Raw genomic sequence first — 17,721 nt, 5'->3', positions numbered from 1 at the left:
CCCCTTGGTGTCCATACGTTTGTTCTCTACATGTGTGTCTCCATTTCTGCTCTGCAAACTGGTTCATCTTTACCATTTTTCTAGGTTCCAAATATATGTGTTAATATATGATATTTGTTCTTCTCTTTCTGACTTACTTCACTCTGTATGGCAGTCTCTAGATGCATCCACGTCTCTACAAATAACCCAATTTTGTTCCTTTTTATGGCTGAGTAATATTCCATTGTACCTATGTACCATTTCCTCTTTAACCATTCGTCTGTTGATGGGCATTTAGGTTGCTTCCATGATCTGGCTATTGTAAATAGTACTGCAATGAACATTGGGGTGCATGTGGCTTTTTGAATTATGGTTTTCTCTGGGTATATGCCCAGTAGTGGGATTGCTGGGTCCTATGGTAATTCTATTTTTAGTTTTTTAAGGAACCTCCATACTGTTCTCCATAGTGGCTGTATCAATTTACATTCCCACCAATAGTGCAAGACGGTCCCCTTTTCTCCACACCATCCCCAGCATTTGTTGTTTGTAGATTTTCTGATGATGCCCATTCTAACTGGTGTGAGGTGATACCTCATTGTAGTTTTGATTTGCATTTCTCTAATAATTAATGATGTTGAGCAGCTTTTCATGTGCTTCTTGGCCAGCGGTATATCTTCTTTGGAGAAACGTCTATTTAGGTATTCTGCACATTTTTGGATTGGGTTGTTTGTTTTTTTAATATTGAGCTGCATGAGCTCAATATTATATATATTTTGGATATTAATCATTTGTCAGTTGCTTCCTTTGCAAATATTTTCCCCCAGTCTGAGGGTTGTCTTTTCATCCTGTTTATGGTTTCCTTTGCTGTGCAAAAGCTTTGAAGTTTCATTAGGTCCCATTTGTTTATTTTTGTATTTATTTCCATTACTCTAGGAAGTGGATCAAAAAATATCTTGCTGTGATTTATGTCGAAGAGTGTTCTTCCTATGTTTTCCTCTAAGAATTTTATAGTGTCTGGTCTTACATTTAGGTCTCTAATCCATTTTGAGTTTATTTTTGTGTATGGCATTAGGGAGTGTTCTAATTTCATTCTTTTACATGTAGCTGTCCAGTTTTCCCATCACCACTTATTGAAGAGACTGTCTTTTCTCCACTGTATATCCTTGCCTCCTTTGTCATAGATTAGTTGACCATAGGTGCGTGGGTTTATCTCTGGGCTTTCTATCCAGTTCCATTGACCTATATTTCTGTTTTTGTGCCAGTACCATATTGTCTTGATTACTGTGGCTTTGTAGTATAGGCTGAATTTAGGGAGTCTGATTCCTCCATCTCCGTTTTTTCCCCTCAAGACTGATTTGGCTATTCGGGGTCTTTTGTGTCTCCACACAAATTTTAAGCTTTTTTGTTCCAGTTCTGTAAAAAATGCCATTGGTAATTTGATAGGGATTGCATTGAATCTGTAGATTGCTTTGGGTAGTATAGCCATTTTCACAATATTGATTCTTCCAATCCAAGAACGTGGTATATCTCTCCATCTGTTGCTATCATCTTTAATTTCTTTCATCAGTGTCTTACAGTTTTCTGCATACAGGTCTTTGTCTCCCTAGGTAGGTTTATTCCTAGCTATTGTATTTTTTGGTTGCAGTGGTACATGGGAGTGTTTCCTTAATTTCTCTTTCAGATTTTCCATCATTAGTGTATAGGAATGCAAGAGATTTCTGTGCATTCATTTTGTGTCCTGCAACTTTACCAAGTTCATTGATTAGCTCTAGTAGATTTCTGGTGGCATCTTTAGGATTCTCTCTGTATAGTATCCCGTCATCTGCAAACAGTGACAGTTTTACTTCTTCTTTTTCAATTTGGATTCCTTTTATTGCTTTTTTTTCACTGATTGCTCTGGCTAGGACTTCCAAAACTATGTTGAAGAATAGTAGTGAGAGTGGACATCCTTGTCTTGTTCCTGATCTTAGAGGAAATGCTTTCAGTTTTTCACCATTGAGAATGATGTTTGCTGTGGCTTTGTCATATATGGCCTTTACTATGGTGAAGTAGGTTCCCTCTATGCCCACTTTCTGGAGAGTTTTTATCATAAATCAGTGTTGAATTTTGTCAAAAGTGTTTTCTGCATCCATTGAGATGATCATATGGTTTTTCTTTTTCAATTTGTTAATATCGTGTATCACATTGATTGATTTGCATATATTGAAGAATCCTTGCCTCTCTGGGATAAATCCCACTTGATCATGGTGTATGATCCTTTTAATGTGTTGTTGGATTCTGTTTGCTAGTATTTTGTTGAAGATTTTTGCATCTATATTCATCAGTCATATTGGTCTGTAATTTTCTTTTTTTGTAGTATCTTTGTCTGGTTTTGGTATCAGGGTGATGGTGGCCTCAGAGAATGAGTTTGGGAGTGTTCCTTCCTCTGCAATTTTTTGGAAGAGTTTGAGAAGGATGGGTGTTAGCTCGTCTCTAAATGTTTGATAGAATTCACCTGTGAAGCCTTCTGGTCCTGGACTTCTGTTTGTTGGAAGATTTTTAATCACAGTTTCAATTCCATTACTTGTGATTGGTCTGTTCATATTTTCTATTTCTTCCTGGTTCAGTCTTGAAAGGTTATAACTTTCTAAGAATTTGTTCATGTCTTCTAGGTTGTCCATTTTATTGGCATAGAGTTGCTTGTAGTTGTCTCTTAGGATGCTTTGTATTTCTGCGGTGTCTGTTGTAACTTCTTTTTCCTTTCTAATTTTATTGATTTGAGTCCTCTCCCTCTTTTTCTTGATGAGTCTGGCTAATGGTTTATCAATTTTGTTTAACTTCTCAAAGAACCAGCTTTTACTTTTATTGATCTTTGCTATTGGTTTCTTTGTTTCTATTTCATTTATCTCTGCTCTGATCTTTATGATTTCTTGCCTTCTGCTCACTTTGGGTTTTGTTTGTTCTTCTTTCTCTAGTTCCTTTAGGTGTAACGTTAGATTGTTTATTTGAGATTTTGCTTGTTTCTTGAGGTGGGCTTCTATAGCTATAAACTTCCCTCTAAATCTATGGGATGCTTTTGCTGCATCCCATAGGTTTTGGATCGTCGTGTTTTCATTGTCATTTGTCTCAAGGTATTTTTTGATTTCCTCTTTGATTTCTTCAGTGATGTCTTGGTTATTTAGTAACGTACTGTTTAGCCTCCGTGTGTTTGTGTTTTTTACAGGTTTTTCCCTGTAATTCATTTCTAATCTCATAGCGTTGTGGTCAGAAAAGATGCTTGATATGATTTTAATTTTCTTAAATTTCCTGAGGCTTGATTTTTGACCCAAGACGTGATCTATCCTGGAAAATGTTCCATGCGCACTTGAGAAGAAAGTGCAATCCGCTGTTTTTGGACAGAATGTCCTACAAATATCAATTAAATCTATCTGGTCTATTGTGTCATTTAAAGCTTGTGTTTCCTTATTAATTTTCTCTTTGGATGATCTGTCCATTGGTGTAAGTGAGGTGTTCAAGTCCCCCACTATTATTGTGTTACTGTTGATTTCCTCTTTTAGAGCTGTTAGCAGTTGCCTTATGTATTGAGGTGCTGCTATGCTGGGTGCATATATATTTATAATTGTTACATCTTCTTCTTGGATTGATCCCTTGATCATTACGTAGTGTCCTTCCTTGTCTCTTGTAACATTCTTTATTTTAAAGTGTATATTATCTGATATGAGTAATGCTACTCCAGCTTTCTTTGATTTCCATTTGCATGGAATATCTTTTTCCATCCCCTCACTTTCAGTCTGTATGTGTCCCTAGGTCTGAAGTGGGTCGCCTGGAGACAGCATATATATGGGTCTTGTTTTTGTATCCATTCAGCAACCCTGTGTCTTTTGGTTGGAGCATTTAATCCATTCACGTTTAAGGTAATTATCGATATGTATGTTCCTATGACCATTTTCTTAATTGTTTTGGGTTTGTTTTTGTAGGTCCTTTTCTTCTCTTGTGTTTCCCACTTACAGAAGTTCCTTTAACATTTGTTGTAGAGCTGGTTTGGTGGTGCTCAATTCTCTTATCTTTTGCTTGTCTGTCAAGCTTTTGATTTCTCCATCGAATCTGAATGAGATCCTTGCTGGGTAGAGTAATCTTGGTTGTACGTTCTTCCCTTTCATCACTTTAAGTATATCATGCCACTCCCTTCTGGCTTGTAGACTTTCTGCTGAGAAATCAGCTGGTAACCTTCTGGGAGTTCCCTTGAATGTTATTTGTCATTTTTCCCTTGCTGCTGTCAATAATTTTTCTTTAATTTTTGCCAAGTTGATTACTATGTGTCTCGGTGTGTTTCTCCTTGGGTTTCTCCTGTATGGGACTCTCTGTGCTTCCTGGACTTGGGTGGCTATTTCCTTTCCGATGTTAGGGAAGTTTTTGACTATAATCTCTTCAATATCTTCTCGGGTCCTTTCTCTCTCTCTTCTCCTTCTGGGACCCGTATAATGTGAACGTTGTTGTGTTTAATGTTGTCCCCGAGGTCTCTTAAGCTGTCTTCATTTCTTTTCATTCTTTTATCTTTATTCTGTTCCGCAGCAGTGAATTCCACCATTCTGTATTCCAGGTCACTTATCTGTTCTTTTGCCCCAGTTATTCTATTGATTCCTTCTAGTGTATTTTTTTTTCAGTTATTGTATTCTTCATCTCTGTTTGTTTGTTCTTGAATTCTTCTAGATCTTTGTTAAACGTTTCTTGCATCTTCTGGATCTTTGCCTCCATTCTTTTTCTGAGGTCCAGGATCATCTTCACTATCATTATTCTGAATTCTTTTTCTGGAATATTGCCTCTCTCCATTTCATTTAGTTGTTTTTCTGGGGTTTTATCTTGTTCCTTCATCTGTTACATAGCCCTCTGCCTTTTCATCTTCGCTGTCTTTCTGTAGATATGGTTTTTGTTCCACAGGCTGCAGGATTGTAGTTCTTCTTGCTGCTGCTGTCTGCCCTCTGGTGGATGAGGCTATCTAAGAGGCTTGTGGAAGTTTCCTGATGGGAGGGACTGGTGCTGGGTAGAGCTGGCTCTTGCAATGGTGGGCAGAGCTCAGTAAAACTTTAATCTGCTTGTCTGCTGATGGGTGGGTTGGTTTCCCTCCCTGTTAGTTGTTTGGCCTGAGGTGACCCAACACTGGAGCCTACCCAGGCTCTTTGGTGGGGTTAATGGCATACTCTGGGAGGGCTCATGCCAAGGAATACTTCCCAGAACTTCTGCTGCCAGTGTCCTTGTCCCTTGGTGAGCCACAGCTGCCCCCCGCCTCTGCAGGAGACCCTCCAACACTAGCAGGTAGGTCTGGTTCAGTCTCCTATGGGGGTCACTGCTCCTTCCCCTGCGTCCCAATGCACACACTACTTTGTGTGTGCCCTCCAAGAGTGGAATCTCTCTTTCCCCCAGTCCTGCCAAAGTCCTGCAATCAAATCCCACTAGCCTTCAAAGTCTGAGTCTCTAGGAATTCCTCCTCCCATTGCCAGACCCCCAGGTTGGGAAGCCCGATGTTGAGCTCAGAACCTTCACTCCAGTGGGTGGACTTCTGTGGTATAAGTGTTCTCCAGTTTGTGAGTCACCCACCCAGCAGTTATGGGATTTGATTTTATGGGGATTGCGCCCCTCCTACTGTCTCTTTGCGCCTTCTCCTTTGTCTTTGCATGTGGGGTATCTTTTTGGTGAGCTCCAGTGTCTTCCTGTCGATGATTGTTCAGCAGTTAGTTGTGATTCCAGTGTTCTCGAAAGAGGGAGTGAGAACATGTCCTTCTACTCCGCCATGTTGAACCAAATCTGACTACGGTTTTAAGCAGAATTATGCACTGAGGCCAAAATTCATCAATGACCAATTGCTTTTTTATCAACTTTGTTGAGATATAATTTATGAACAAGATCAGTGGCCAATTTTAAAGTAGTTCTTTAAAACTTAAAATTTTTTTTTTTTTTTTTTTTTGGATTTAGTTTCAGGAGGAAGGAAGTTGACTGGTAAATCCAAACATTCTGGGTGGAGAATTTTTGGTGAAATTCCCTATAAATGAACCAGCAGCTGCCTTCAGGGTTTGATAAAGGCCTCAGTGTTTGGAACACTGTGGGGTTCCTTCTCCCCATCTCCAGCTCTTTCTGGCTGGGTCCGGGTGGGTGTGAGAAGTGGTCACTGAAGCGACAGGAGTTGGGTGGAAATGCAAAGTGGGTGTGAAAGCATGAGGTGTACAAGGTGGCAGAGCTGAGCCCAAATCACATCACTGCCTCTCACTTGCTGTGCAAGCTGTAACAAGCTCCTGGGCATCTCTGAGCGTGCCTCAGTCTCCTCATCTGTAGAATGGCATCTGCCAGAAGACTGAGGTTTAAATAGCTAATGAGGGGACTTCCCTCATGGTGCAGTGGTTAAGAATCTGCCTGCCAATGCAGGGGACACGAGTTCGAGCCCTGGTCCAGGAAGATCCCACATGCTGTGGAGAAACTATGCCCGTGGGCCACAACTACTGAGCCTGCACTCTAGAGTCCGCGAGCCACAGCTACTGAAGCCCTCATGCTGCAACTACCGAAGCCCACGTGCCTAGAGCCCATGCTCTGCAGCAAGAGAAGCCACTGAAATGAGAAGCCCACGCACCGCAGTGAAGAGTAGCCCCTACTCACTGCAACTAGAGAAAGCCCGTGCACAGCAACGAAGACCCAATGCAGCCATAAATAAATACATTAAATAAGTAAATAAATAAATAAATAAGCTAATGCACCCAAAGCACCTGCACCGGGGCCTGAACATGGTAGGCACTTAATCAAATCTAATATTGTTCTTACAAGGCTAGAAACTTGCCAACCCTCCACTCCCTGGATCTGCACTCTTCACCATGCTGTGCTCACTGCCCATTTCTAACTACCCGGGTGGCTCCCCCCAGGCTCTACCTGAGAGCTGTCACCCTGTGTTGTGACCCCAAGGCCCCGACCCACTTGTCTCTGAGCCCTACCTGGTTTTTCAAGCTCTGGATCTCTCTCTGTTGGGCATCGTCCTCTTCATGCAGAACCTGAAACTTGGGCGGGATCACCCTCTCCTTCTGCCTGGAGGTGGCTGTTTCCAACAGCTTCTGCCTCAGGTTGGCCACTTGGTTCTGCAGGCTTGCTATCACGGTGTCTTTGTATTTAGATTCAAGTTCAAAATCGGAGAGACGGCTGACTTCTTTTCCCAGCAGCAGAATTATTTCATCCTGGGTGGAGGACAGATGGGAAATTTACTAGGTGTGGGTCTGGATGTAAGGCTGAGCCCATTTAAAGAAAGACAGGAAAAATATGGTATCATTCTTTGGGAAGGTGAGGGCAGGCAGGGAGGGAAAAAGCAGACTTTCAAGGCTATCTCTGTCACTTCGAAAATCTCATAGAGACAAGAATTGGGTTAAAATGAGGTAATTGTATATAGACTCCTGTAATGGATGTCTGTACCTCACAGGTACGGAAACTTTCCTTTCCCCGAGAATTAGACTTTCATATTAAGAACAACCATCCCACTTGGGAACATTTGTTGCTAGAAAGTTTACTTAGAATGATTTCATTTATAATATAGAGCCTAGCACACTGGGGACCTAGGAAAGGTACTTAGGAAAACAACATTCTGTATGACCACTTTCTGCCTATAATGAGGGTTATTTGTTTTAACTTAAAACATTCTTAACTGTTTGTTTTCCCTTTCCTCTCTTCTAATATTTCCTGCCTCTTTTGGCTATTCATGTATGAATTTTTTCCAGGTAACTCAATCAGGAAAGTAAATGAGACAGGAATAGTGATTTATTTGCATGGGCTCATGTAAACTTTCGGCTGGAAAAACAAAATTGCTGGTAGACTGTACCCACAGGTATAATTAACCCTGTCCTCCATCTCTCCAGTGAAAAAGCTCTGCAGCCAAAGAATTGGTTAGGTTTTCCAAAAAAGGAAAAAAAAATTCCCCCAAACTTCTCACCAGACGTTATCAATAAAATGTCAGAAAAACTGAAGAAGAAGAAGAAGAAGAAAAAATTCCCCAGAGGCCTTTTCCAAAGCAGTCACGGGAGGAGGTAAACGGGCAATTTCTGGGCCAGCTCATTCCCAGGAGAGCCGTCCAGTCAGCCTCACGACCTGCTAGCTCCGTGACCTGGGGCAGGACAGGGTCTCGCTCATGAGAAAGCCTGTCTGACATTGCCAGCTGCTGCCAGGGGCCTTCCTTTGGGTCCTTGTGAAAGTTGGTGGCAAAACTTCAAGAGAGAGCATCAGACATATTCCCTACTCCTGGGCAGTTTCCCCTGTTTCACCCTGTTATGATCAGCCAGGTGCTTATTCATTTTTCATGCAACAAACATTCATCGGGCAGCAACTAAGTGCCAGGCCCCGTGCCAGTGCTGGAATATAAGAAGTTTGCAGAGGGCAGTGGACAGCTGTGGGTTCTGCTTTCCTGGTGAGGGTCCCCTTGCCCTTCTGGAGGGAGCATTCCTCCTTCCATGGGGTCTGGGTAGGATTGTCAGTCATGTGCCCTGCTCCTTCTTGTCCCGCCTCCCCATGTGCATGTGGCCCAAGCTGGTCAATCAGAGATTTCACACATCGATTACAGAGGGAGAGGATCTTGCCTTCTTTTGGATCATAAACTTTAAATATGTAGGCTTGTTTGCCTGAGTTTGTCTTTTCTGACACACAAAGCCAGCCTTATGTAGAAAGCCAGACTCTGAGGGAAACAGAGGGGAGAGGTTGGTAGTGGGGAAGTGTTCTGATGACATTATTCAAGCTCCTGGATCTAGCCATACCTGAAGCTAGTGGCCCTTTAAATTTTCCAATAAGTTGAGCTAATCGATGCTCCCCCTCAAGCTAATTTGTTTATTGTCACTTGAAGGAGTCCTGGCAAGTCAGGGTATAAACGACTTATAAAGAGAAAGAATTCTTTCTATTATAAATAGAAAAAATGATAAATGGCTTATAAACATTTTCTATAAATAGAAAAAATTATAGTGGTTGCACGATATTTCCGAGTTAAAATTGAGGCAGGTTGAAAAATGGCAACAAATACTTTGCAGTTTTGCCATCCAGTCTATTTCCCCACCCTCTAGTCTGGGCTGGCCCCGTGACTTGCTTTAACCAATGGAATGGAGTGGAAGTGATGCTGCATGATCTCCAGGCAAGTTCTTACAGGCTGTGCAGCTTCTGCTCTGGCCCCCTGGGAACCCCGAGACCACCGTGCTGTGATGAAAAACCACATGCACAAAGGGGCGCACCAGTCCAGGCGTCCTGGCTGAGGCCCTAGATGTGGGAAGGAGGCCAATGGAGACCGACCACCAAACTGGCCAAGCCAGCGGCTGACTGAGGCCGCATGAGTGAGGCCAGAGGACGCGAGCAAAGGAACCTTCTAGGTCAACCCATAGATTCTGGGGAATAATGAATTGCTGTTGGAAGCCGCTAAGTTTTGGGATGGCTTGTTACACAGCGATAAATACAGAATCTGAGTGTGGCTTCTCGCCTTTCTGCAACATTTTTCAGAGTCTGGTCCCAGGATGCCTGGTTGGAACCCCCTGCCTCCTGAAGGTTTGAATTTCCGTGTCTGACAAGAACCCCAGGTAGGTCTGCTCCTCACAAACTCTGAGAATTGCTGCAGGAGCAGGCCCTGGCCCTGAAGGAAAGCGAGATATTATAGACTGCTTCTTTTAGAGTAACTTTCGAGTCGTGTCTGAGTGGGGAGAAATTGACCTGGGCCCTTCCCAGGATGGCTTGAATCCACCTGTTCTGCTCGCATACCTGCTTTAAACCTCTCTGGTTCTTTAACGAGTCTCTTGGCCCAGGCCTCCCTGACTTCAGGGCTCAATTCCTCCTGCTAGGAACGTGTTTTTGCGTCACTGTCCCATCACTGAAGGTTGACCAAGTGATTACTGTGTGGGAGTTAGAAGTACCCGCTGAGAAGCTAACCAGACCTCGCTTTGAATCCTAACACTGCTCCTTGCATTGGGCAGCCGTGAACACATCACTGAACCTCTCTGAGCTTCAGTTTCCTCATCTGCAAAGTGAGGGTGATAAAATCTATTTTGAAGATGGTGAAGATTAACGAGCTAATAAATGTCAAGTGCACAGGACATGGCCCAGCACACAGTAGGTGCTCAGTACCTTGTAGTTGTAGATGTTATTTGGGATAAAATGAGCAGTGGCCAAACCTGGCTGAATGTCTTGGGAGGAAGAGGTGGTTTCTTGGAAGTAGGAAAAAGGGACGGTCCTTGAGACACAGAGAACAAGAGGCAGTGGCAATCTCTCCATGGTCCCTCTTGCTGCTGTAGCTCTGTGCTTCCCCGAGACCCCTCACCTTATCATACTGGGCCAGGTCCTGGTCCACAAAAATTTCTCTGTAGGGCTCTGCCCCAGGAATTTCCTCGGCCACTGATTGTTCCGACAGTTCCGCCGCGTTGGTCCACACTAACACACAAGATCAACAGAGAATGCAGAGGAGACTGTGAGTTTCCCCAAAGTCTTAAAAAATATTTTCAGATTAACCTTCACATTCATGAGACTTATGCACTGAAAGCATTACAGGAGGACAGGAAAGGGTAAGAGCTGCCTCATTTCTCTTCCCCAGCATTAACTGCACTGATGCACTGTGGTGTGTCTCTTTCCAGACATTTTTCTATGCCGCATAAGAGCTGATGACCTTGGGCAAGTCATTTGCTCTTTCTAAGCCTTCGTTTCCACATCCATAATTTAGGATCACTGATAGTCTCTGCTATAAAGGGCTATCTGGAGATTAAATAGAATAATGATATAGAGCCGGGGTTGGCAAACTATGGCCCTGCGGCCAAATCTGGCCTTCTGCCTATTTTTGTAAATAAAGTTTTATTGCAACACAGCCACAGTGATTGATTTACATATTCTTTATGGCTGCTTCCCAGCTACAAAGGCAGAGCTGAGTAGTTGCAGCACAGACCATGTGACCCACAAATCCTAAAGTATTTACTATCTGGCTCTTTACAGGAAAAGTTTGCTGACCCCTCATGTAGATCATTTAGCACTAAACATTAGCTATATATTTTTTATTGCAGTCATATCTTTTCAAAAAACAAAAATGCATTTACATGTCAGAGATTCTTATCCAGCTTACTTTTCAGCTAACAATATGAAAAACATCTTCCCATGTCAGTATTTGAAGCTGTACTGGGTCCTTTTCAAGGGTAGCATTGTGGTCCATTGTCCAAGTGTGCCAAACGTGTTTAACTAGGATCCACTTGATAGACATTTAAGCTTTCCTAATTTTTTTCTTATTTACCCCAATATTACAAGGCCTGTTTATATGACTTTCGGGGAATATGGCATTGTGTTTGGGGGCCCCACTCTGTATCACATCAGACATCTCGCAATTCACTCACATCAACACTGAATGGTGTAGAAACCATTTTCTTGGTGTAGAAACGTTTGTAAAGATTTCTATAATTCTACTTGTGAAACCACTTGGGCCCAAGCAGCGTATTTTAAATTTCCAAGTGACTATGGTTTCTGGACAGTCACTGCACATTCTTATCTTCCTGTGAAGTGAGAAGCTGAACAAATTGTTTTCAGTGGTGATGAAACTTTAATGAGTATTAACATTAATGATGAATGAAGCACGCACTATCATGTTTGTGGACATTCATCATTTATTCATTTTGCTTCTGCCTTTTTTATTTATGCATTTTAGAATCAAAGATTCCTGCCCCCCAGCCAGGTCTCAAACCTCTTTGTGGACCCCAGAACCTCTAGTGGACATAGCTGATGGCCTGTGGTGCCCGGAGAATGCACAGCCTTGCGTGTTGAATGAGCAGCCCTGGCCACAGTGTTTCCTGGGGCACGAGGAACAGAAGGGCCTGGAACTTCAGCAGCTGCCCATTTTCTCTCCCTCCACCTCCCCAGCTAGGTCCATGATTAGAAAACTTTTATTTGAAGCTCACTGCCCCCATCTGACTCTCTTGGATCCTGAGCAGCTAAGTCCTAACTGACTATAGCAGCAGTGCCTGATAGAGAAATAAAGGGAGCTACAGAATGCAATTTTCAATTTTCTAGTAGTCGCATTAAAAAGGTGAAAAGGAGAGATGAATTTTTTAATGATCAATTTGATTTAACCCAATACATTAAAAAAACATCATTTCAACACGTAATCGACAAAAAATATGGAGATATTTTATATTCTTTTTCTTCGAGGCATGAAGCCTTTGAAATCTGGGGTTTATTTTACACTGATTGTGTATCTCAATTTGGAAACTGAGTTTTCAGGAGGAAGATTTCATCTGTTTTCAGATTCCTCAAGGAATCGGCTCCCACTGGAGGAAGGTACTGCCTGGCCTGTGTCCCCAGGGAGGGCCACGGGGTCTGACCCTAAATGGGCCCCTGTCCAGTCTCAGCTTAGAGTTCTGGCATCTGATGCCATCTCTAGGGGTGACTCTGGCTGCCTCTGCAACCCTGTCGTGGCTGTCTTGAGGGACCCTTCCCCGCAAGATGATGGCCGGAGGGGGGACTTCATAAAACTTACAGAACAGGCTGATCGACGGGGTCCCTTTATTAGGGAAGGTGTGTTTACCGAAAGTCTTTGTGGGGCTAGAATTTGCTCTGAGACTCGCTTTCCTTACACCCAGGCAGGGAGGTGCTGGAGCAGTTACCCCTCACCTGCCCCAAACTTCTTTACCGGCTACTGTTATTTATCAGAAAGAACCTAAGGGCCATGTATGACCAAACCGGCTTAACTCTAGCTGCCGGATCCTTCGGAGGTCCCAGTGGGGAGAAGCCCCAGGGAGGGTCGGGAGGGCTGGGGCGGTGGGAAGGCGGATATGGGGACGCAGTCAGTTTAAGAATTTTCGGGCATGAGCTGTTGGCCAAAGGGCAGGGAAGTTACTTTAATATTTTAACAACCCCCAGCTGTCCTGGTGCGCTCCAATAATCACCAGTCTGCAGCAGGGGCAGTATGTGTGCACCTTAACTGTGTCTTTCAGACATTGTAAGTTGTAAATAAAAGTTAAATAACAATCATGGTTAGGTAATAACTTAATTTTTAAATTTTAATATTTAAAATTTAAATATTAAAATTATTAAAATATTAAAATTAAAATATTAAAATATTAAATATTTTAATATTTACTGAATGTTCGCTATGCACCTGGCGCTGTGCTCAGCACTTACACGCAGGATACGATTTCGTCTTCATAACAACCCAGTGAGATAGGCATTATTATTCCCATCTCCATTTTATACGTGAGAGATATGAGGCACAGAGACGGCAAGTCACCTGCTCAAGGACACACAGCTGGTAAGTGGTAGAGTCAAGGGATGAACCTAAGTTTGTTGGATTCAGAGCCTATGCTTTTAACCACTATGTAGTCAATGTATTGAAGTGGGAAGATGTTTATGACATATTATTGAATTTTAAAAATCAGGTAGGGAATTCCTTGGCAGTCCAGTGATTAGGATTCTGTGCTTCCACTGCAGGGGGCACAGGTTCCATCCCTGGCTGGGGAACAAAGATCCTGCAAGCTGAGCGGCACGGCAAAAAAAAGAAAAAAAAAGGTTACCTATGTTAGGTTCATATGATCCCATTATTGGAATATATATATATATATATATGAATCAAGATGCTATTTTAATAAGTCACTCCACATATTTTCTTTTCTCAGTAATTCTTCCCCACCTCCCATGAGCTCTTGCCATTAAGATTTGGCCTTGGAGCTGACGTTTTATTGCCTTGTGGTAAAGGAAGGATGAGTATTAACTAGAACAGGGTGAGTTTTCCCCCAGGCAAAATGACGTTCTGACTTTTGACAACGTCTGGAGACATTTTTGAGAACCACAGTTAGGGGTGGTGGTGGTGGTGTTGCTACTGGTATCTCTGGTGGGTAGGAGTCAGGGATGCTGCTAAACACTCTACAGTGGACAGGACAGATCCTTCAACAAGGAGTTATGCGACCCACCTGTCACTGTGCCAAGATTGAGAAACCCTGACCTGATCTGCAGTAAATAAATCCTTGGCTTTGGGTTTTCAAATAGAATTTTTCAAGTCTAAAGCAAGGTGACAGTCTAACAGTAAACCAATTTAATTGGAAGAGCCCAGCTTTGCTAAGAGAGGAAAGAGCTTTCTCGGAACCCTTAAAAAGAGGTGTTTTCTGTCAAGAGACAGCATGGAGGACTGGAGCACAGAGTTTTCTCTGAAGCGTGGAGTAGAGAGGCCCAGACACAAAGGAACTCCCCATGACACGGGAAGATGAAAGTCCTTTTCTGAGGATGGGGAGTGTGTCAGGGGAACGAGGGTAAACGTTTGGAAACATGAGACCTGGCTGAGAGGCTGAGGAGATAGAGCCCAGGTAGATGTGAGGGACTCTAAGCCATACGACTCTTCCTTCATTTCTCCAGGGGGGATGCAAGTCCTTTAGAGAAGCCCCAAGTTCAACATGGCACTGGAGAAACCGGTGATTACAGTGGAAAAATTTAAATGGCGGAGTGAAAAAAAGAAAAGAAACAGCCCATGTGACATGTGTCCAAAGGACGCATTAAAAAAACCCCACAAAACCCTGTATATATGTTCATAAAACAGAACATGATCCATACAACAAAATGAATGAATCTCAGAAATACTATGCTGAGTGAAAGAAGCCTTCCACAAAGGAATGTGTACTACATGGTTCTGTGTACTTGAGATTCTAGAACAGGAATATCTAATCCATGGCTGGAAAAGAGTTCAGAAGAGTGGGTGCCTCTGGGGCCTGGGGCTGGGAATTGACTGGGGAGGGACATGAGGGAACTTTCTGGGGTGATGGTAATGTTCTATATCTTGATAGGAGTTTGGGTTACATAGGTGTACACGACCGTCAAAACTCAGTGAGCACACTCAAGATCTACACCTTTCATGGTGTGGTAGCCAGTCTCCAAGATGGCCCCACTGATTCTTGTCTCCTGGTATTCAGACCCTTGCATCATCCTCTCCAATACTGGATGGACTTTAAATTAGTTAGCTGGGGCTGCCATAACAAAACACCACAGGAGGTCTTAACAAAAGAAATTCATTTTCTCACAGTTCTGGAGGCTGGAAGTCCAAGATCAAGGTGTGGGCAGGGTTAGGCCTCTCTCCTTGGCTTGCAGACGGCCACCTTCCTGCTGTGTCCTCACATGCCCTTTTCTCTGTGCACGTGCATCCCTGGCGTCTCTCTCTCTCTTCTTACAAGGACACCAGCCCTTGGATTAGGGCCCACCCAATCATCTCATTTGAACTTACTCATCTATTTCAATACACTATCTCCAAATATGGTCACATTCTGCGATATTGGGATTGAGGCCTCAGCATATGCATTTTGGGGGAATGCAATTCAGTCTGTAACAAAGCTTCTCTATGTAACCAAGGATATTGCAGAAATGACACAGTTTGATTCCTGAGGTTAGATCCTAAAAGACATTGCAGCTTCTGCCTCACTCTCTAGGACCACTTGTCTGGAGGAGCTGGCAGCTTGAGGATACTGAAGCAACATATGGAGAGGTCCGCTTAGTGAAGAACTGAGGCCTCTTACCAAAAGCCATGGGAGTGACCCATCCTAGAGGTGGGTCCTCCAGCCCCAGACAAGCCTCCAGAGGACCACAGCCCAGCCACCACCATTACTGCCACCTCATGGACAAGCCTGAGCAAGAATCCCCCAGCTAAGCCATTCCCAACTTCCTGACTCAGAGAAGCTATGAGATAATAAATGTTTACTGTTGTTTTAGGCCATTACATCCTGCAGTAATTTGTTATGCAACAATAAGTAGCAAATACAGGTTTGGGCACCAGGAGTGGTGGAAAATTTAACAAAAACCCTAAAATGTGGAGTGGTTTGGGATGGAACAGTGGCCAGAAGCTGGAGGACTTTGGCCAAGACTCTTTGAGAAAGCCTGAAGAGTCTTAGTAGAAGCCCGATGGCCTTTGAGGAGGCCGTGAGGGAAGGGTTCCAGGAAAGTGAGGAAAATGTTACTGGGGTTAAGGGATCCTTGTCAGGTGGTGGCAGAAGGTTTCCTAACACGTTGCCTGTGGTCATGAGGAAGGTAGAAAATGTTTGTGATGAGGCTGAGTGGTCAAGCTAAAGAGAGTCCCAGACAGAGTCTTGGAAGGTGCTGCCTGGTTACTTCTTGCTACTTATAGTGAAATGTGAGGGGGAGAGACAGTTAAAGGAAGGGCTGTTAAACCAGGGCAATGCTCTGGGCTTGAAAATTCCCTGCCTCTCCAGGTGGCAAATGAAATGTAAGAAACAGGTTCTGGGCAAAGATCAAATCAAGGGCACTCTCAAGAAATCACAGTCTAGAGAAGAAGCTGAGGGTGTGGTTTTAAAATCCTTTGTTAAGAATACAGGTCCAGGGCAGTGTCCAAGACAACCCTTCGATCCAAGAACTGGGCTTCTAAGAAGCTTCTGTCCTTTGTCAGTCTTTGCAGAAGCCCATGGTGGAAGGGCTTGTGACAAAAAAATCTGTGGGCGTGGTTTTTGCCTGATAGGATGAACCCCAATAAGAAGCACTGCCAACTCAGACTGACAGAGACCCACAAAAGTCAAAGAAGCATCTGGACCCCCAAGCTTCTACAGGCAGGAAGCAGGCTATAAAACTATGCAGCCACATCCATGGGACACCTTTCATAGGAAAGGGAGGACGACTCAGAAGGCGGAACTCACGGACCAGGGGCAGAGCCAAGAGCCCTGGAAAGTCATTTCTGGGCAAGAGTTGGACTGAAGCCCAGTCAAGGAACTGCCGATATTTTCCCAGCTGGACTTCAGAACTGCTTTGGGCCAGGGACTCCTGTGTGTTTCCTGTTTTTCTTCTTTTGGAACAAGAGGAGTGTATGTAGCAGTGATGCTATGTCTGTCCCACCAATATGTGCTGGGTGTGTGAGGGACAGACCCTTTGTTCAGAGGTCTTCAGATTTCTGGAAGTAGTACTTGATGAGCTGAACGTAACGTACTACACCCATGAGCCCTATCTGTACCTGGACTTGATTTAGACGAGATTCTGGAATTTGAGCCGATGCTGTTACTGGGGTGAGATTTTGGGGGGCCTCGGGAGAGAGGAGGAGGAGTGTGAATCATTGAGGACCCGAGGGCAGGCTGTGGTAGCCAGCCTCCAAGATGACTGCTGATAATCCCCGCCTCCTGGTCTTCAGGCCTGTCTGTAGTCTTCTCCCACACTGGAGGGTGACGCCCTGTGTAACCAGCAGGATATTGCAGCAATGACAGAGCATGACTTCTGAAGCTTAGTCACAAGAGATGTTGCCATTTCCATCTTGTCCTCCAGGATCACTTGCTCAGGAGGAGCAGCTGCCTTGTCATGAGAACGCTCGAGCCACTCTCTGGGGAGGTCCATGTGGTGAGGAACCGGGGCCCCCTGCTGACAGCCATGTGAGCACGCCGTCTTGGAAGTGGATCCTCCGGCCCAGGTCAAGCCTTCAGATGACTGCAGCCTTACGAGGGACCCTGAGCCACAGCCGTCCTGCTAAGCTGCTGCCAAATTCCTGACCCACAGAAACCATATAGATGATAACACATGTTTGATTTTTGCTTTAGGCTGCTACGTTTGGGGAGAATTCGTTATGCAATCATGATAACTAATACACATTGTGTGTTCATTTTACATGAAGGAGACAAAAATGTTGAATTCTAGTTAATGGTATATGTGCTAAAGCATTTAGGGGGAGGACTACAGATGTGTGCTATTTATTTTGAAATGCATCCAAAAAATAAGATGGATTAATGCAGGACAAGAAGGATGGGTAGACAGAAATGTAATAAAGAGTACAGC

The 17,721-nt window shown here is 43.7% G+C and overlaps 2 protein-coding genes across 2 annotated transcripts in view; both read right to left on the bottom strand.

The window, feature by feature from the left end:
- The window catches only part of LOC309808843 (forkhead-associated domain-containing protein 1-like), a gene marked incomplete at its 5' end in the record, with an annotated part of 203,913 nt that overhangs the window by 50,258 nt on the left and 135,934 nt on the right, over window positions 1-17,721 (bottom strand). The window lies entirely within an intron of this gene.
- LOC309808030 (forkhead-associated domain-containing protein 1-like) overlaps window positions 1-17,721 on the bottom strand; it is a gene marked incomplete at its 5' end in the record, with an annotated part of 92,027 nt that overhangs the window by 37,312 nt on the left and 36,994 nt on the right. The window contains 2 exons of the mRNA XM_082628042.1: window positions 6,933-7,169; window positions 10,268-10,377. Of these exons, the coding sequence (XP_082484168.1) occupies window positions 6,933-7,169; window positions 10,268-10,377 (347 nt within the window). The remainder of the gene's footprint in view (window positions 1-6,932; window positions 7,170-10,267; window positions 10,378-17,721) is intronic.

This window comes from Mesoplodon mirus, assembly GCF_964341445.2.
Source record: "Mesoplodon mirus genome assembly, chromosome: 7".
Classification (NCBI taxonomy): Eukaryota; Metazoa; Chordata; class Mammalia; order Artiodactyla; family Ziphiidae; genus Mesoplodon; species Mesoplodon mirus.
This window is presented reverse-complemented; position numbering and strand designations above follow the sequence as displayed.